Source organism: Haliotis cracherodii, unplaced genomic scaffold, assembly GCF_022045235.1.
Source record: "Haliotis cracherodii isolate W230 unplaced genomic scaffold, xgHalCrac1.p SCAF_5, whole genome shotgun sequence".
Classification (NCBI taxonomy): Eukaryota; Metazoa; Mollusca; class Gastropoda; order Lepetellida; family Haliotidae; genus Haliotis; species Haliotis cracherodii.
The window spans coordinates 20,800,174-20,817,702 of record NW_027266308.1 but is presented as its reverse complement, the minus strand read 5'-3'; the positions used below and the strand labels follow the sequence as shown (position 1 = coordinate 20,817,702).

At 37.5% G+C, this 17,529-nt stretch overlaps 1 protein-coding gene across 3 annotated transcripts in view; it reads left to right on the top strand.

Moving 5' to 3' along the window:
• Positions 1-17,529, top strand: part of LOC139442629 (homeobox protein Meis1-like) — a 107,686-nt gene that overhangs the window by 15,952 nt on the left and 74,205 nt on the right. For all 3 annotated transcript variants that reach the window (XM_071223488.1, XM_071223489.1, XM_071223490.1), the window contains exons 5-7: positions 21-71; positions 795-845; positions 1,999-2,199. In XM_071223488.1, the coding sequence (XP_071079589.1) occupies positions 21-71; positions 795-845; positions 1,999-2,199 (303 nt within the window). The remainder of the gene's footprint in view (positions 1-20; positions 72-794; positions 846-1,998; positions 2,200-17,529) is intronic.

The window sequence follows — 17,529 nt, the reverse complement described above, 5'->3', positions numbered from 1 at the left end:
TTCTAATTTTTCCTTGGCAGGCCCGGTCGGACAAACCCTTTTTCTCAGCAAACCACGAATTGGACAGTTTGGTATGTTTTCGTTTTTATTTTCCCTCAAATCATCAGTAATTTACTTGCTTCCGACTCGGAACTAATAACGACCATTTCTCCTCATCCCCAATGCACCATTGTGGCCAAGTCGATGGAGATTTGTGATTCGGAACGGTCTAGTTTCATCAACTCCAAGTGCCACATCGCCAAATGACCGTTTTGGAAATTTCTTTCGCAAACGGAGCGAGTAGTTTGAGCCTCAACTTGCCCCATGTTTTCGCTAGAAGGTCGAATTCGCCAAGTCACACTAATGAACCGTGAGACGCGAGGGAAATTCTGAAAATAGCGCCTGGACTGAGTATTTTACTTTAGACTGATTCTGCCCGAGAAAAACGTTCCAGATGGTTTTATGGGTTAACCTCCAGTGGGAAGACCGTCTTCCAAAACAAAAGACTCCCTGTAACTGATACGAGACTTTTCCATCTATCCTTGATTAGACGGCGGGTCTCGACCAGCTCCCAGAAATGATACTTTTAGGGCGCAAGTGTTCAAGAACCCAAGAGGCATAAAATAAAATAAATTAAACTTTAATTGGCATCTGGTTCGAGTGGAAATTGAGAGCCTAAAATCGCCCATGGTCTGTTGTGAATTTGCTATATCGCCTCGTATATTTTATGGGGCATTATTAGTCGTGTTGTTATCGTTCGTATGAGTACAATGCAACTATATGAAGTTTCAAATTATCCACGTCATTTTTTCCAGATGATTCAGTCAATCCAGGTTTTACGTTTTCATCTGTTGGAATTAGAAAAGGTGGGTTGAAATATACTTATATGAATTGTTTCCCCTTGCATGTTGCCGTTGAAACATCTTGGTGTAGTATTGTTTAATTCACGCTGTAAACAGCTGAACAAAGAAATTATTATCCATTGCTAAAATCTTGTCTAGTTTGCATGTCACGCTGGTATTTTGGCGGTGTCCATTACAGTATATGTCATGAAACTGGCAACAGTATTCGTTGGCGATAGATTTTGATTAAATCTCAAAGCGGATTAACTAGCCAGCAATTTTGTTACATGTGAATAATTAACTGTTTAATCTCTGTTTTATTCACACGTAGGAAATAAGGCGTTTCTTACATGAAATGCTATGTATAAGAAATGTATGTTATAATTTCGATCGTGGATGTTGCTCGTTGAATTAAGTGACAGGCCAATATCCACCCTGTTTCTTGGTGATGTCGGCATGAAATCCACTGAAGAAAATTTCCTTCATTGATAACAGCATTTTCTTCAAGTTTATGCAAACATATAGGACCCCGAAACGATAACGCGAAGTGAGTCGCACTGAGCTGATTGTACTAAACGTTCTAGGCAATCGTCGGTAGATACCAAGTCTGGCACATTATTACTAGGTGGCATAGAATCTAACATTGTCAACAGCGGATATGTTGTTTAGAAAATATCATCAGCAATTTATTTTTGACATTTAATATACAAATTACGTCCTTTTGGAAACCACACGGCGATTGAAGCGCCCGAGAAAATCCGAAACTGCATTTGTTTTGGTCAATGCCTCGTGCCAGCATGGCGGTCTGTAGCAGACGACGCATGTTCGCCATGTTGGCCGAGCCACTAGATACAATAAAAGGCTAGCTCTGCTCGGAGCGTTTAGCCGTGATCTGCATTCGAAAGACGCTAATAAGGCATAAGGATTACTAATCTAATAAATGAGGAAAAATCCCTCTACGAAATGTATGCCGACTTTGTCCTTTTTGCTGACCAATTTTAGAATCAAAAATTCAGATTTGCGAATTAGCAATGGACTTTCAGTGCGAGTCGTTTCGCTTGTTTTGATTCGTGGAAATTCACATGGTGCTTTCTCTCTCTAATTGAATAATGAAAATACAAGAATGTTTCTGTAAGAAATATGTCTTAAAGGAAAATTGGTATAATTTATTTTGTAGGTGCACGAACTCTGTGACAATTTTTGCCATCGGTACATTAGCTGTTTAAAAGGCAAAATGCCCATAGACTTGGTGATCGACGACCGCGAGGGTGGGAGTAACAGCACACCCTGCAAAAGTTCATCATCTTCAACGACAGTGAATTCTTCAAATTCTGATAACCCCATTGAACATAATTCCGAGACAAATAACCAGGAACAGGTAAGCACACGTTTTTATTTCCATTTTGATCAGCCGTAGTTTTCATGCGTTTCCATGTATCATAATTCGCAGGTGCTATTGTTTACTTTGTGGTAGACAAAACATTAATGACAATCGTATGATGTTGTGTCTATACATACAGTTGGACCAGTCACGTAACAATTATAGCAGACAAAATGATATTCCGACATATATTCCGAAAACGCATCAAATATTATTATACCATAACACTAGTAACAGTAAACGGTATATAATGAAAGTTGTTTTTTATGGTGATTTTGTTTGTTCGACGGTCACTTTTAAGGGCGGTATGAAGAAATTTAAAGCCACCGGCGCCGCCAAGTGATCATCTTTATGAGAGTTAATGAATAAAAATCTCAATAGGCCTATCGTAAAAATGACATTGGCGCACGGTGTCACCATGACACCAGTATTGGACATTTCACCTGTAATTGGCAATTCTTATCAAGACAAAATTAGACATTTTCAGTGAAAAACGAGATAAATGTATTTGTTTGAACCCGAGCCTCAATTTGAATAGTTGTTTGGTTCAGACGGGGAATTAACGTGGGAAAAGATGAACCGCTAAAAATTAATTCAATTAGCTATGTCTGTTCGGTTTCTTTTTTCTTCTCAATGGTTAGTGTGTTATTAGATTAAAATAGTTTTGTTTTGGAGGTAGTTATAATTTGAATGACACGTTTTTGATATGGCAGACATAATTCAGTTATTTCATTGAGATATACAATTTTCGTTCCTTTATTGTGGTTGATTTTAGGAACATATCGTGAATATTTAATGAAATGATATCATTTGGAAACTGAAAACTTTCGTATTTTATGAGAATAATTTTAATGTTCTAAAATATACCACTTACAGCGCATTTATGGCTTCTTCAATAATAGAAAGAATACAATTAATTGTAATAAATACACGTGTGAATGATCCAGTTGCATATTATCCTGCAGTTTATGAAAAACTTATACACATAGCAATATCCATATTGTCTGATTTGTCAAGTATTCGATTTTGTTTGTGTTGGGATCTGAAATTAATACACTGTGTGTGCAATGCAGTGAATGTTGAAATGTACACTAGTTAGATATTAATGAGCCTTAGTTGTCTATGAAGACGATGCTAATGACGGTCCCAAAAGACCGTTTGTTTAGTCTTTGAGTTTAACTAATATTAATTTGATTTTTTCGAGATAATTCGGTTATTGTACTCTGGGGATTATCCTAAAATCTTCAATTATATTTTGGTCGAACTTTAAGATTTTGGTTCAGAAACAATTCTTTTTATCCCTCCGTGAACTTTTCAAGTCGTCTGTACTGAATCTACTGGACCCTAATATTGAGGAGTCGGGTGTCTTATCTGGTGGCCACAGCTTTACAATAGGCTGAGTTGGTTATCAGGCAAATGATTATTATTTCGTGCCAGACCAGGGCGGGATGACTATGGTCTATGCCCGTAATAATAGCTTAAATGATTCTTGTTTTGGAGGGAATTTGAGGGGCGGTGTGTTTCTATAGGGACCTAAGACATTTCGTAAAGTTTTCTTTCTGCTGAACCTACAGGCGGGTCAGTGGCGTGAATTGGTATAAATCGTGTCGGTACATGTGTGGGTGTTTTTAAAATTCTGAACAATAAGAATTCACATTAAGCGTTAATTTTCTGTGTTAGTCCGTGGCAAATTCTTTCATGGGTATTCGTGTCAAGTCCTCTAGTATCGCCGGGTTTTCTACTCTAGTAGTTTTGTTGTTCGATTTTGCTAAAACTCGTTGGAAGAAAATATACTTCTGCATGAAAAGTTTCACGTAAAATTAATGGTGGGTAAAACTAAAGAGCTAAACACAATCCCCGTTCGTTTTATAGTCGTTTATGGAATGACTTTTTAATATTTCCGTAGGGTTTTGGGTGAACAGAAAAGTCATTTGTCATGCAACGGTATTGTTGTTACAACAATCGACAAGTTAGGAAAATTTACCCCATTGATCCAGCACCACAGTGCCTTGTTTTATTTACATTTCCAACAACAATAGCGATTACGACTAGAGTTTAAATTCCCAAATAAAAACTTGTGAAAATAATTAAATAGATTAGGAGTCTGCCTTCCGGCTACGAAGTCGGGCTATCTTTTTCAAGTGTAACGAAAGTTTCACTAAGCATTGGTTTGTTAGTATTGTGCCAGGGATGGTCAGTTACCATTGTACCTTTCTTCAAGCAATCAGTGCGCCGAACAAAAAGAAGTTAGACTTAACGACTATAAAATGACCCATGGTAAAACGTTTATCTCGTTTCAAAAGCAGTGTTTAAATTTGACTCGTCCGTGTCCCGCCTGGCAAAAGACGGTCACTTCGCCGTTGGCTAACGTTCTTCTGCATGGCAGCTTCCATTGATAGAGGGGTGGATCGGGCGCACCCCCATACCCTTATGCCCTTGAGAGAAATGGAGGTTATGGTCTACTGGTTTTGTCCAAAACTGCCCTTTATAGAAGGGAACGATTAGTGTGGCTTGCTCAAGAAACAATTCCCCAATTGTTAATCGCCAGGGAGCCGACACCAAAAAATTCCTATATCTTCTTATCATGGCCATTATCTGTTAATTAGGAAAGCTCTCTTGGGATATCAGAGTGTTGACATTGGCGACCGTTTGGCCACTTCAAAACAATCCCCGATTTGCAAATCCGACGAGGATTTTCTTTCTCAGATTTGAGTTTATATTTCTACAGGCTTTTGTTTGGGGCGGTTATTTCTATTATACATTTTAGCAATCACTTGTCTTCTTTTGACAAGTGGCAACTGATGTAGCAGTTTCTCTCCGATCAATTAAAGATAAAATAAATTGATTTTGCTAGAGCTTTGATCAACGATATTGGCGCTATAGGAAGAATGAAGTGACGCGCCAGGATCGTTCAATTATCTTGTTCCCTACTTAGAAGACCGTTGCTAAATAGGTAGAAGCAGATCTTGATTTGTACATTGCCATTGTTAAATAAATACACACACCATTTGAGCTGCTGGCATGATTGTGGGATGAAATGGCATAGGTAACAATAAAACATGTCAATGTCCCCCCCCCCCCCCCCGTCTGTTGCACATAATATTCAGTTAACCAAATTTATACATTACGGTATATGTGGTCTAAGGTTTATGTAAATAAACAGATGTATATATTTGACTTTATGGTTTAAAACAGTTAAACAGGAAGCTAGTGTTCTAGTTAGTGGAAAAACTCACCGAACCTGCCAAATAGGAAGAAAAAAATGTGCTTGTTTTAGATAGTTTTGAAGATAAATTTCATAAATCATGACATGTCAACTGATGTGAATTTTACAGACAGATTATGAGAAAAAGTTGTAAGTTCATTTCGGAGAAATCAATTTTGTGTTGTTTTGTATTTTTTTTTACCAGCGGGGAAAGTGTATTTTGCACCAGGAATTGTGTCTGTGGGTATGGTTACAGCAGCTGCTGGCAACAATATAACACAAGTGAAATTTGAGATGACAAGTGTTAGAGTCCTATGAATGAGAGATGTTATCTGTGTCTCCCTGGACTAGTCATGGCCTCTCTTCTTCCCTCCCCTCCCCCCTTCTCCCACCCCCACAGCTGGCAATATGTCTCTGTGTTTATATTTGACCTGATATCATATACCTTAACATACTGAATTTATCTTTGAATCAGGAAAATTATATATTTTTTAAAGTTATTGAAAAACTAATACCTATAGTATGTAATTCCAGCATTTTGTTGAAGGATTTTTTCTTTTATGAGATATTTTGGATAAACAGTAATTAATTGCAACTGAAGGTGTATTTTAGTTTTCCCATGGGAAATTAGTAAATATGGTAAAAAAATTATAATAAACATGGCGTGTGTTAGAATGAGTAAACATGTACTGATGTTGCCTTTCTGTGTACTTGGTTTTACTTCATGAAAGATTCATTGTGGCAAAATAAATTTCTCTTTTGTTTGCATTTTATTGGCTGTTAACAATTTATTGTTTTGTGATGTTCTGTCGTTACTTCATACTTGGTTAGGAGATGGTATCAGTTAATGTTAAAAGTGATTTAAAATTAATGTTAAGTCTGTTAGTTAATATTTGATAGTGACAGGTGATTGAAGTTGTCATAGTGATATATCTACCTGTGATGATTGACAGGTCAGTTTGAATGGGCAATGTCTGTTTCAGTTGAATTCTTAAACATAAATCAAAATGCTGATTCACCGATGACACACATTTCAGTCAAGATTGACAGATAACTCAAACTTTTTGTTGAAAATTGACATATTACTTGAAATAATTATTTTGAATTCGCTCCCTAAGTCTGATGAAAATATAATCAGTCTAGAAACAGATTTAGAAAAAAAGCAACAAGTTAAAAAGATGCACATTTCAAGGTGAATTGGATCTAATTTCACTTTTTTTCACCCATTTTGTAACTTCCCTACATCCATCCGTAGTGTTTTCATTTTGAAATGAATAGAGTAATCAGATATTTAGGATTCGTCCATTTCACATCTGGGTCTTGATATGTGTCTATCCGTCGCAGGGAAATGTCTAAGAGGGGCCAGAGAGACTCAAATTGCTTTAAAAAATGAAGCTGTCAAGAGTTATAGAAAATTTCTTCAAAGTGGAGATTTCTCCACTGCCTTTTACAAAATCAATAAATGTGATATAGATTCAAAATCGCACACACTTAAAAAAATGTATTGCATTTTCCCTGGGCCTACAAAATAGCTAATGGCCCCTTTTCCTTATTTTGTCAACCCCGTCCTTCCCTCTGGTGCTTCTTAATCCAATGACAGAGTCCTCAAAGGGTCCAAAGAGTTCTAGAGAGGAGGGCCTGACACCTTTGTTACTGAAACTTTGACAGGTTTTGTTGACAGACATTTTTTCATCAAGAAAATCTTGAAAATTGTCTTTCAAAGGATCAAACAAATTCTTTCCAATAATTTTTCATGATTCGGAATGAATTTTTTTAATAGAAATAAGCAAGAATAATTTGGGAACTGTAATAACAAATTTTGAAATCACTTTATTGTAATATTATCCAAAAAATTAAATATACCTATTGAATATGATTGTAGGGAAATATTCACCACCATGATCTCTCCGACAGCCTCTAGATTTCATAAAAACATTTTCAAGTATTATTAATTTTAGAAGTTTCATCATATGAATTCAAAGAAGATTTTATGCCTAAAGGTGATACGATTTCCTTTAAGAATTCTCACATTGCCCCGTGATGTATGCAATGTGGAGTTTGCCATTTTGAAATTTTAATCAGCTGACTTGAACATTACTTAAAAATTGTTAGAGCATCATCACTAATATTTTAATATTTACGAGCTAACAAAGGCTTAGATTGATTGTTATAGAATGTACTTATATTGTAATGGATTTTTTATGTTCTGAAAACTTTGTTGGAAATCAGACAAATAAAAACACATGTTTCAAAGTAGGAAGTGTAATGTGTTTCAAAGACTGACAGGAGCTGTCATGCAGGCAATAAATCAGGACATGCAAAAATGACTGATTTCTTTTTAAATCATTAGCCCACCCACAGGAATTTACATCAATTAGTATATTATTGCATCAACCATAGAAGGTCTCAAAGGGGATATTTTTCTTTCAAGATCTAAAATTCACCACTCCTTAGAAATTCTTTGATTTTTTTGACAGCTTACAATCTGATACGTTTCTTCTTGTTCAACTGACTTCCTCTGACTTTGGTCATTAGATTTCGTAATATTGACACGAAGGTGTTTCACGTTTTTTGTCATCAAATCTCCAAAGGAAATTAGTAGTTTTTAACAGGGGTATTGTGGGATAAGCAGTGACATATTTCCATAATGATGATGTTAAAAATATTTCGATAATTGGACTGAGAATGTTTATTTTCAAACAAGGGCCAGACAGAGACCCTCATCAATCAATTGCAGGCGCTATCAATAAACAGTAAGAAAGTGCATTGTACATTTCAAGACGTATCCAAGCATTAAATCACAGTGTCATGCAAGGCTAGAGGTATAACGCCACCAATACCCTTAGCTATCCAGTTTCACACAACAACCAGACTCCAAAATACTATCAACAAGGGAAAAAATGCAGACTTGCGTGGAATTTTGGATGCGTTATTGAAATTTGATGAAGTTTTCACGAAAGCGGTTTGGCCCCATGGCCCCAAAGTGTCGCGGACCAATGTGGGAGTGGGAGGGAGACTTGGAGAAGGATTCAATTATGAAATATACGATTTAAGTGACAACGTTCATGTATCGATTTTGATCAGAAAAAAACAAGGAGTTATTCTCCTCTCTGACAAATATTTTTTTAAAACATTCAACCAGGATGGAAACTGATTTCATTCAATAATAGTTTTGCAAGCAAATTCAATTTTATTGAATCAAACAGTGGAAGTATATTTTTATTAATTTTGATATGTATTTATTATGATGGACAACATGTCAACAATGTTATTTTGAATTTGGATTTGTAAAGTATTTTTTTTTTAAATTATTGAAATATTTTATAATTATTGTGTGTCATCCATATTCATGATAAGCAATGTAACATTGTAAGTTGTGGATTTCACAAGTCGTGATTTATGTGTACGTATGATATGGAAATAGACAACTGGGTCAGTCAGGGGCTATTTATAGTACTTATCACCACTCTTATATGGTGTGATATCAGTAGTATATGCAAATAGTTACTCACCATCAACATGCCTGTCTTGACCTGACCGTTACACCCTACTCTCCTGGTCAAGGCAAGATAACACTTATTTCACAACGTTCCTGTCTTTGATGAGTGAACTTGTCATAAATTAATGATTAGAAAGAGTGTCCCCAACACATGTACCTGTGACAGACAGAGTCCGAAGCCCACTCAATAGTTTGAGGAGACAGTTTTCGGCTGTTCTGCATTTACAAAAAAGGAAAAGCTTTTAAAAGTGTGAATTTGGTCAGGTCAATTATTTACAAGTTGTCGCCTTGTACACATTGTCAGTTTCTTTCAGGCCATCAGGCTTGCTAGCACATAACGTCAGTCCCATGGGCCTTCGCCATACTACACACTTTCAGCCCAGTGAAAAACTCAGCAGAGGGTGTCTGCCCGTGCCCACAAATGCTGATATCAATTCACGCCTGTGGTGTCATTCCACAACCTTCGTATCATTGGTTTTGTGCCATAAAAAAATTCCTTGTTTATTCCTTGGAAAACAATGTCAATTTCTGTCCTCGCGTAAGGTCAATGATTCTTGAAGCCATTACCCCATATCAACCTTTTACAAGCTTGTATCAATGGGTTTTACCAGTTATAAAAAGAATTGTCCTTTCCGTGATAAATAGTGTCAGTTTCTGTCTTCAACACAAGGTCCATGATTCTTGAAATCTCCCCTACACACTGAATTCCCGTGTCAGCGACATGATGTACATTGTCATTAATGTCAGTTTTTGTAGGGCTTACCTATATACATCTTGTCACACACCCGACCACCCGTCACCTCTGACCAGCCCTACTCACCCCACACAGACCACAACCATCAGACACGGTGTTAATTCTCAGTTTATTTTGTGGTGCATGGTCGTCAATTGCACATCATCTGCGTCCACGGTGCTTGTCAGCCCATGTTAAGTGTCTCAAGACAAAGATCGTTTATGTCCAAAGTAGATTCGCCTTAGTTCAGGTCACCCTGGCGGCCGGCAGCGGCCGGCACCGTCCCCTGTGCTGGACTTGGCTTTATCAGAAAATAATGAAATTAGAAGTGAGACAAATGCATTCTGATGGATGTGAGCGGTATACTTGGCCTAGTAATCACAAGAGTAAGTGACTCGAGAAACACCACCAGTACAGGCCCCAGCTGGGCCACAAACACAGCAGATTTTACCCATTACCACCACGCATTTTCTTAAGGGAGCTTGTCCTGACAATGTATTTAATTTTCCTGTTTTTACTGTTAAAATCAATATCTTGGACAAGTCTAGAAGCTTATATTTGAGAGCAAATTTGAGCAATTATCACATGTTGGGCATTTTGTTATTGAGGAAGCTTTTTTTAAAAGTCCATAACATTATTGTTATATTGTTATGTAAGTTGTTGAAAGTAAAATGTTAATATTGATCTGACAAAAGTACTTTGATGTTGGCAAGAAATACCTGTTAATAATTTTATGTACACTAATCATAAAGAATAAAAACATTAAGTATACTTATAATTAATGATAAAAACTTTATCTACACTAATCGTAAATAATATATTTACATTTTACTTTTCCCTCTAAAAACATAACAATGATAGTATCGATTTAGAATATTGATAATCTATTGTCTATAATTTGCCAAATAATGTGCTAATCTTGTAGAATGCATAGATAGTCCTATGGTAACTGCACTATTTCTATGACCCCTCAATGCCTGAAGAGATGTTGGGATTTGTTCAGCCTTTGAGGTAACAAAAACACACTAATAGATTTGAAACACACAGGGAATTAATTGTGTAAATATTATAGAGGTTTGGCAACAAGCTGCCTGAGGCCCTGAAAGCAGCCGACCCGTGGGGTCAGAATGTTAATGTATGCTCGTGGCAAAAGTCTTGACCCGAAAACACTGAGCTAGTTGTGAACAAACCAAAAGCCAAATGCATCGTTTACTTAGCGTTCACTTTACCTGTTTAAGCATACTTCTTGGGATTCAATCTATGTAGGGAGCCTGGGCTTTTGTGCGCACGGCACCTGTCCTTTCTTCCCATTTCTCTGTGATCCCCTCAAAGCTCTTTTGCTGACCCACTCCGTGCTTCGGCAATGTCAATGAAATTTCTAAGAGGGGGTAACCGGCCGGGCTACCCCCACCATAAGATTCCAACAGTGCTGTTCACAATTTTGGACGTCCCTTTGACACCCCCTTGCTTTCATCCCATTGTGAATAACGTCAAAACTTCATTTTAGCGAAATGAAAACTGGTAAAAAAGATCTTTCGCAACTTGTGGGGTTTTCCATTGATGTGTTGTTGTTTGAGTCTCTATTAGCTCTTTCTTTTCTTAATACGAATGAAGAAGAAATACCGATGTGGTGGTTGGTTTCAAATTTCCATGATTTCCCTTAATAACCATCCATAACAAAACATGTCTGTTTGAGCAATGGAGGAGAAGGGGGACAAAAGTTCAACTTGAATTAAATCATATTATGTGCACTAATCTAAAGAATTTCGAGAAAAGGTGTAAAGCTGTTGAAAAAAATACCCATAAAGCGTGAATCTTTAATTAAATTCTCAAAACAGCACACTTTAAGATTCTATATAGTGTGATCTATTGCCTCTCACATGAATAGCATCAGCTGTTTATGTATATCAGTGACAAAGTTTAGCAGGCAGCATGGGGATGTTATGAAGTAAGTACATGTATATGTCTATATGCATCTGGAGTTTTCGAAAATATTAAATTATTTTTCAATAGCTATTGATTTGGGATCAAGGACTGAACTGGTCACCGAGTGTGTCTTTATTCAAGGGGAAGAACTCTGTGTTCTGTTTTTTAGTTTCCTCATAAAATCTATATCTATGAAAACTAACCTTTTAGTATTCTACACAATTATAACACATATCAATGAAATCTGCTCATTATTTAATATACAATTGTCAAAGAGAATGTGATACATCTTTTTAACGAGGGGTGTCTGCCGAGGTAAATATCCGCTTAATATTCATAGAGAAACTCCTGTCCCTGACATGAAATCAGCATGAAATCAACATGTTTTATGTGCTAATCACCAGGGCATCACTATGTAATATACATGGATCAACGACTATTAACGCCTATAACTCGCAGAATTTATGAATTGAGGACCGAGATTTGGTGATTCAAGTAACACTGGGTTTATTTCTCAACAAATTGACAGCTATGAAATTGACGATTGTAGTGTTAGACCGACCAGGTATATTACTTGTTGTCCACGACAGCATGGTATGACACTTTACTGCCCGTACCACCCACAATTTCTTGCTGTAAAAAAGTGTCCTCCACAGGGGGGGACATGAAAAGAGTGACTATGGCGAGCTAATGGCGTCATGGCTAATCTCATCACCATCTCCGGAGTCCAGCTCACAGGAATTGCTCTTTATTTGGGATGATTCACTTTGATCGACAAAAACCGTGGCAGTGTTGGGTCAAAAAAGTTTCAGCTTTCTCACCCCTATAATGTGTTTGGGTGATTGTCATGTTCTGTGGGTACTGTGGGTCAATGCTGATTGCTGGTAGGGCATGTAGAGGAATATCTGTACACTGATTGTAGGCTCGTACATTTCACATCAATTTCATGTAGTGTACAAAGTATGTTCAAATTTCTTAACCTTCTTATCAAAAGTTTGGATATTACTAGACAGAATATTCAGAATAACTCTTTTTCAATTACAATTTATATTCATAAACAGGTATATTATAATCACACAAGAATAATTGATACATTTACAATATTTATTGTTGTGTAAAATGGACGAGAACATGTAATTGTGTTCATGAATGTCAGAGTTTGGGAATGAAAAGCTACTCAGTATTTTAGCCATGATCTTTAATGTTCTGTCAATTTAAAAAAAAGAGTGACTTGTAAATTTTGTTTATTTTTGGCCAAATGCAGGAATATTGCTCTTTTCTTGTTTCTTTCTATCTCAGCACTTCCAGCAATTCTCAACAATGAATCAAGGACCAAAGCAAAACAGCCAAGTGATCAACCAGACCAGCTTGGCGCAAAGCTTAATGTCCTATAATATTCATGGCTGAATAAGCTTCACGTTCTTCGTACCCAATGCACGAAAGGACAGGGATCCTATGCGTTCCATTAAAACGGCCGTGCTCGTGGATGAGGAACAATAGTGCCCGACAATGGACAACACGGGCAGTTAGCACACATTTTACACTTGACGGACTCGGTCGTTGTCCACAGACCACCTTTCTGTTCCTCCCATCTGCAACCCAGCAATTCCCCCAAACCCCAGTGTGAATATTCCCATGTTCTCATGCATGTATTGTGCAGCATCATTCGACTGATGGGGTGAAATTTCAGCTGGGACCTGGGATAAGACTGTATGCATTTCCGCCCTCAGTTGTGAATAGTCTTCAAGGGTTACTGTCTCCAAGATATGTATCATTTAGTGCTTTTTCTCAGTCGTGATATTTCACTTATTCCCAAGCTGGATGATGTTGTTGTTGAATATTCATTATAACGATTCTGTTTCGCATTATCATCGAAGGCATAATTCTTTGAAAATTTGCGTGATTGAATAAATATTTATTTTCACAACTGGGTTGTGTTTTGCACTGGACTTGAACCTCCAAGAATAGGACCACAGAAAAAAATGATTTTGTACCAAGTTCAGCATCTTCAGTTCATTACAGAAATAACACTGATCATATTTTGTTGTGCCAGACATGAACACGAATGCGGAGAATGCATCAAGATTACCAAATCTGTGTCCAAAAGCATCCCTCTGTGGAGTAGTGTTGTTTTGGCGGCTTTCTCACACTTCTTTTCTTCTGTTGAAGATTGTAATTTTCCCGAATGCGCCATAAAAAATGAGTTTTCGTCTGGCAATTGATCAATATCTGTAAGTTATCAATAAGATGTCTGGTGATTACTAGTCCTGGTCGTTTCGCTTTGCTCTCTGAGTTACCCGTCAAAGTGGATAGTATTCGCCTATGATCTACACTGTTTGCAAGCAGAAATCCCTCCTAAGGTCACTCTCTTCGCGCCCTCAAAAAAATTCAATTCCCTCATCAAATCAGTGCCAGATTTGTCTATTTCAAATCATGTTCATTTCGTTGTGCATTTCACAGCTTGTGAAATGCCTTCCCCAATGGCAGTCACTTGTGCTGTATCACCATTAGCTAACTGATGAATCTAGCAGCAACCAGAAGCAATTAAGTCATGGTATTTGCTTGATAACCATGGCCATGTTGCCTACCTTGAAAAACATTCTTGAGCATTATTTTTCTTTTCTTTCTTCAATATTATCAGTGATTTATTGCAACGGTTATGTGTCTGAGCATCTTGTGAAACAACTTCATCAAATATTTATGACACATTTTCATCAAGTACGTGCACATGGGCTATTTTGTAGTTATTAATTCATGCAAACTCATCACATAGGTCTCTAAGACTCATTAAATAGGAATAAAAAAATACCTTTTCATAAAGGCTGTTAAACAGATCTGTGACCCTGCACAAGACAACCTGATGAATGTATAGATGTGATGACCCATTAAGCTTCATGGCTTTTACATCACATTATTGCTTTTAGCAATAATTCTTGATATCTGCACTTCTTAAAAATGTAAAAGTCTGCCACAGCCTGATCCACCTACATTTAAGCATTGTTAATTACAATCTCAACCACATGTCAAGAATGACACTTTGTAAGCGAACAATATAGTGCAATCAGCATCACCTACACAACAAGGTATTAAAACTAACCATCAATACGACGCAATCCATATCTAAATTTACATTCCTGTGTTTCATAAGCTACAGCTGAACTGTTTTTGGAGAGAAGGAATCCGTCCCATCTTGGCGTGACTGTAGATAAGCACCGAGCACTTGGAGCACAAATCTCCCAGTAGGCACCTCCACACGTACACAGATTCTGTCTCTCACAATCATCATGACCAGGAATTCAACTTCCTTATTCTGGCCAAGTTCCGATCCCCAAGTAATGCTTCAATGTAGCGAGGAGTAGCCATTGTTCTTGTTTAATTACCCAGACCTCTTCCAGGCCCCTCTCACAGTCATATCCTCAGCAGCTGACAAACAGCTGACGAGAATTAAAATCTTGCTATTAGGCATTTTTTAATTCACTGGCAAGTCTTAGCCTGTCTGATAATGGCTTGAGATTTCAGAAGAAGAGTTAGTTGTCCATCCATCTCCCAGTTAATTTGTTGTGTGTTGGTATTAAAGGAAATGCGTTTGGCAAAGTTAACAATTGACCAGGCCTTGAAAGTATAAAGAAATGTATCAGATATTCTTCGTGTTTTCTACCTATGAAATCGGCTCATCACGGTACACATTTGAATTGAGTCCTTCTACGATTTACTTGTGCAATATCTGATAGAACATCTTTGGTATCAAATGTTAGCAAAAGTCAACAGAAAAAATTAATATGGCGACCATGACAAAAATAGAAACCTTTTTTTTCCCCTGATCAGAAAGCTTCTAATATGGGGTTGCTAATGATCATGTATTTTTGTGTCGACTTAAGCCAGGTTTTTTGCAAAGAAGGCTTAATTCTTCAAAGCACAAGTGACAGGCTGAAACACCTCCAAAGTTGCCAAAATCTTCTCCTCCAATTGCATATTCTCATTCTGAGCTGTGGTCAGCGGCGATAGTAAGCTGTGTAGTACCAAGCAAGCTCCTTACCGCCCAAAATCCCTGCTACGACAAACCTCGCAGTGGAATAAATCCCCTCTCCTCTCAGTGAGTTCATTAAAGGTATTTTCAACAGAGATTGATTGATTTTTGCAACACAAATGCTGGGGGAAATCCCAAGTTGGCGCTAAGACACCTGAATGCGGTACGCAGCAGCGTAACTCCGGAATACGAAAAATGCTGTGTTTCTCATTTGGCGAGGGTTTCACTACAAGAGCATACAGAGAACAGAGGAGGCAAGACACAAATACCATCTGATGCACTTTTTTTTCCTTCTACATAATGAAATTAGTTGGGTTAATTAATATGTCGTGGTACCAAACATGAAATTTATCTGCTAATCTCATGGGAAAAACAAGACAGGATTAATGGCTTTTCTTAAAACATTATAAGGTTTATAGGGATTGAGGTATTTTTTTTCTTTTTTCCTTAGAGATGCTGTTTGATAATTATCTTGATGTGTGTCCTTGAAATGGCCCCCTGACAAGGAACCATTAGAAGATACCCTGAAACCTTCACTTGCACATTTCATTAATTGAAGTGATCATGAAATCTACAAACACGTATATTTCGGATATTGTGAAATGGACAAGGAATGCACTTCAGCAAGACATTCTTAAGCTGTGATGGCATCCTTAGTTATTCTTTTGATCTGGAACAGGTGGCCTTAGGAATGGAGAAAGACATTATTTATTTTAATTGACGCAGAAAATAGCATTATGTCACTCATTTAGTGGGCTGCCATTGTGTTGCGTTGCGTCATGACAATGTATCATTAGCGGGGCAAACATGGAAATTGTTGAGGAATCTGTGTAGAAAATTAATGAGTTTCCTATGATGTAATGTGTGTGTTTGAGATGGCTGCATTCAGGTGCAGAGTATGTACATCCTGCTACTGGCCAAAGACAATGGGGCTACACTTGAACCCTATGTTTATTGATTGCTGTCTTTGTTTCTACTTGCCTGTCTCATAATCGAGTACTAGAGGATTACTCTGCCATAAATCACATCAGAGCACAGGTTATCTCTTCCCTGTTGTCTATTTCACTGGCTAGTTATGGACATGCAATAGATCACCCATGGCAGGCGATTTGCCGTTCATTCATACACACTGCATTCATCCCTCCATTGATTCCCTCTTCCCTGCACACCAACATGTTGCATTGTTTTCTAAAGCCTGCTAGTAAAATTTTCCTCAACTCTCAACATAAATGGACAAAATCAATGAGACCCATTGATAAACCGCTGCTTGTTTCTAGTCTAGCCTCTGCACAGAAAGTGTACTTCTCAAGTTCATTCAACGAGAAATAAAACTCACATTCGACGATATAAGGCATGTTGGGAAATCCATTCTGTGGTACATTTCATGCATCGGTGAAACTATGGATCTATAAAAGAGAATATAATCGGAATCCCACCGGCACTGTAAGCTTGGAATTAAGTCTGACAGCGAAAATAGATAAAACATTAACTGCATTTCCTGGTTTGCTAACCTTTTGTTTTGTTGGTGAAATTTACATGAAATTTACGTATGCAGATTACATGTTTTTTGCGGAGCGCAGTTAAAGTGCTGCAAGGCCACCTGGGTAGAAGCTTGTTCAATTCATTCCCAACAGCTATACCTGTACAAACATGGCAGAGCCTGTCAATTTTATGATCACGTCTATTGCGATTTTATCATCCTTCCAGTGTCGTCAAATCGGCAAGACACCAAATAAAGCACCAGGTTATCTCTCATAATAATCCAGTAGTTTGCAGACAATGTTTTTGACATTCTATCAAATCACAACCACATTATAGACCTGGGTTTTATGACTTGAGCACATGTTGCATTTGATATTGACCAGTCAGCGTCTATTTCCACGTCAGATTACCTGCGCCAAGGGCAGGTTATCTGTCCATCAGCAAAAACTCCGCAG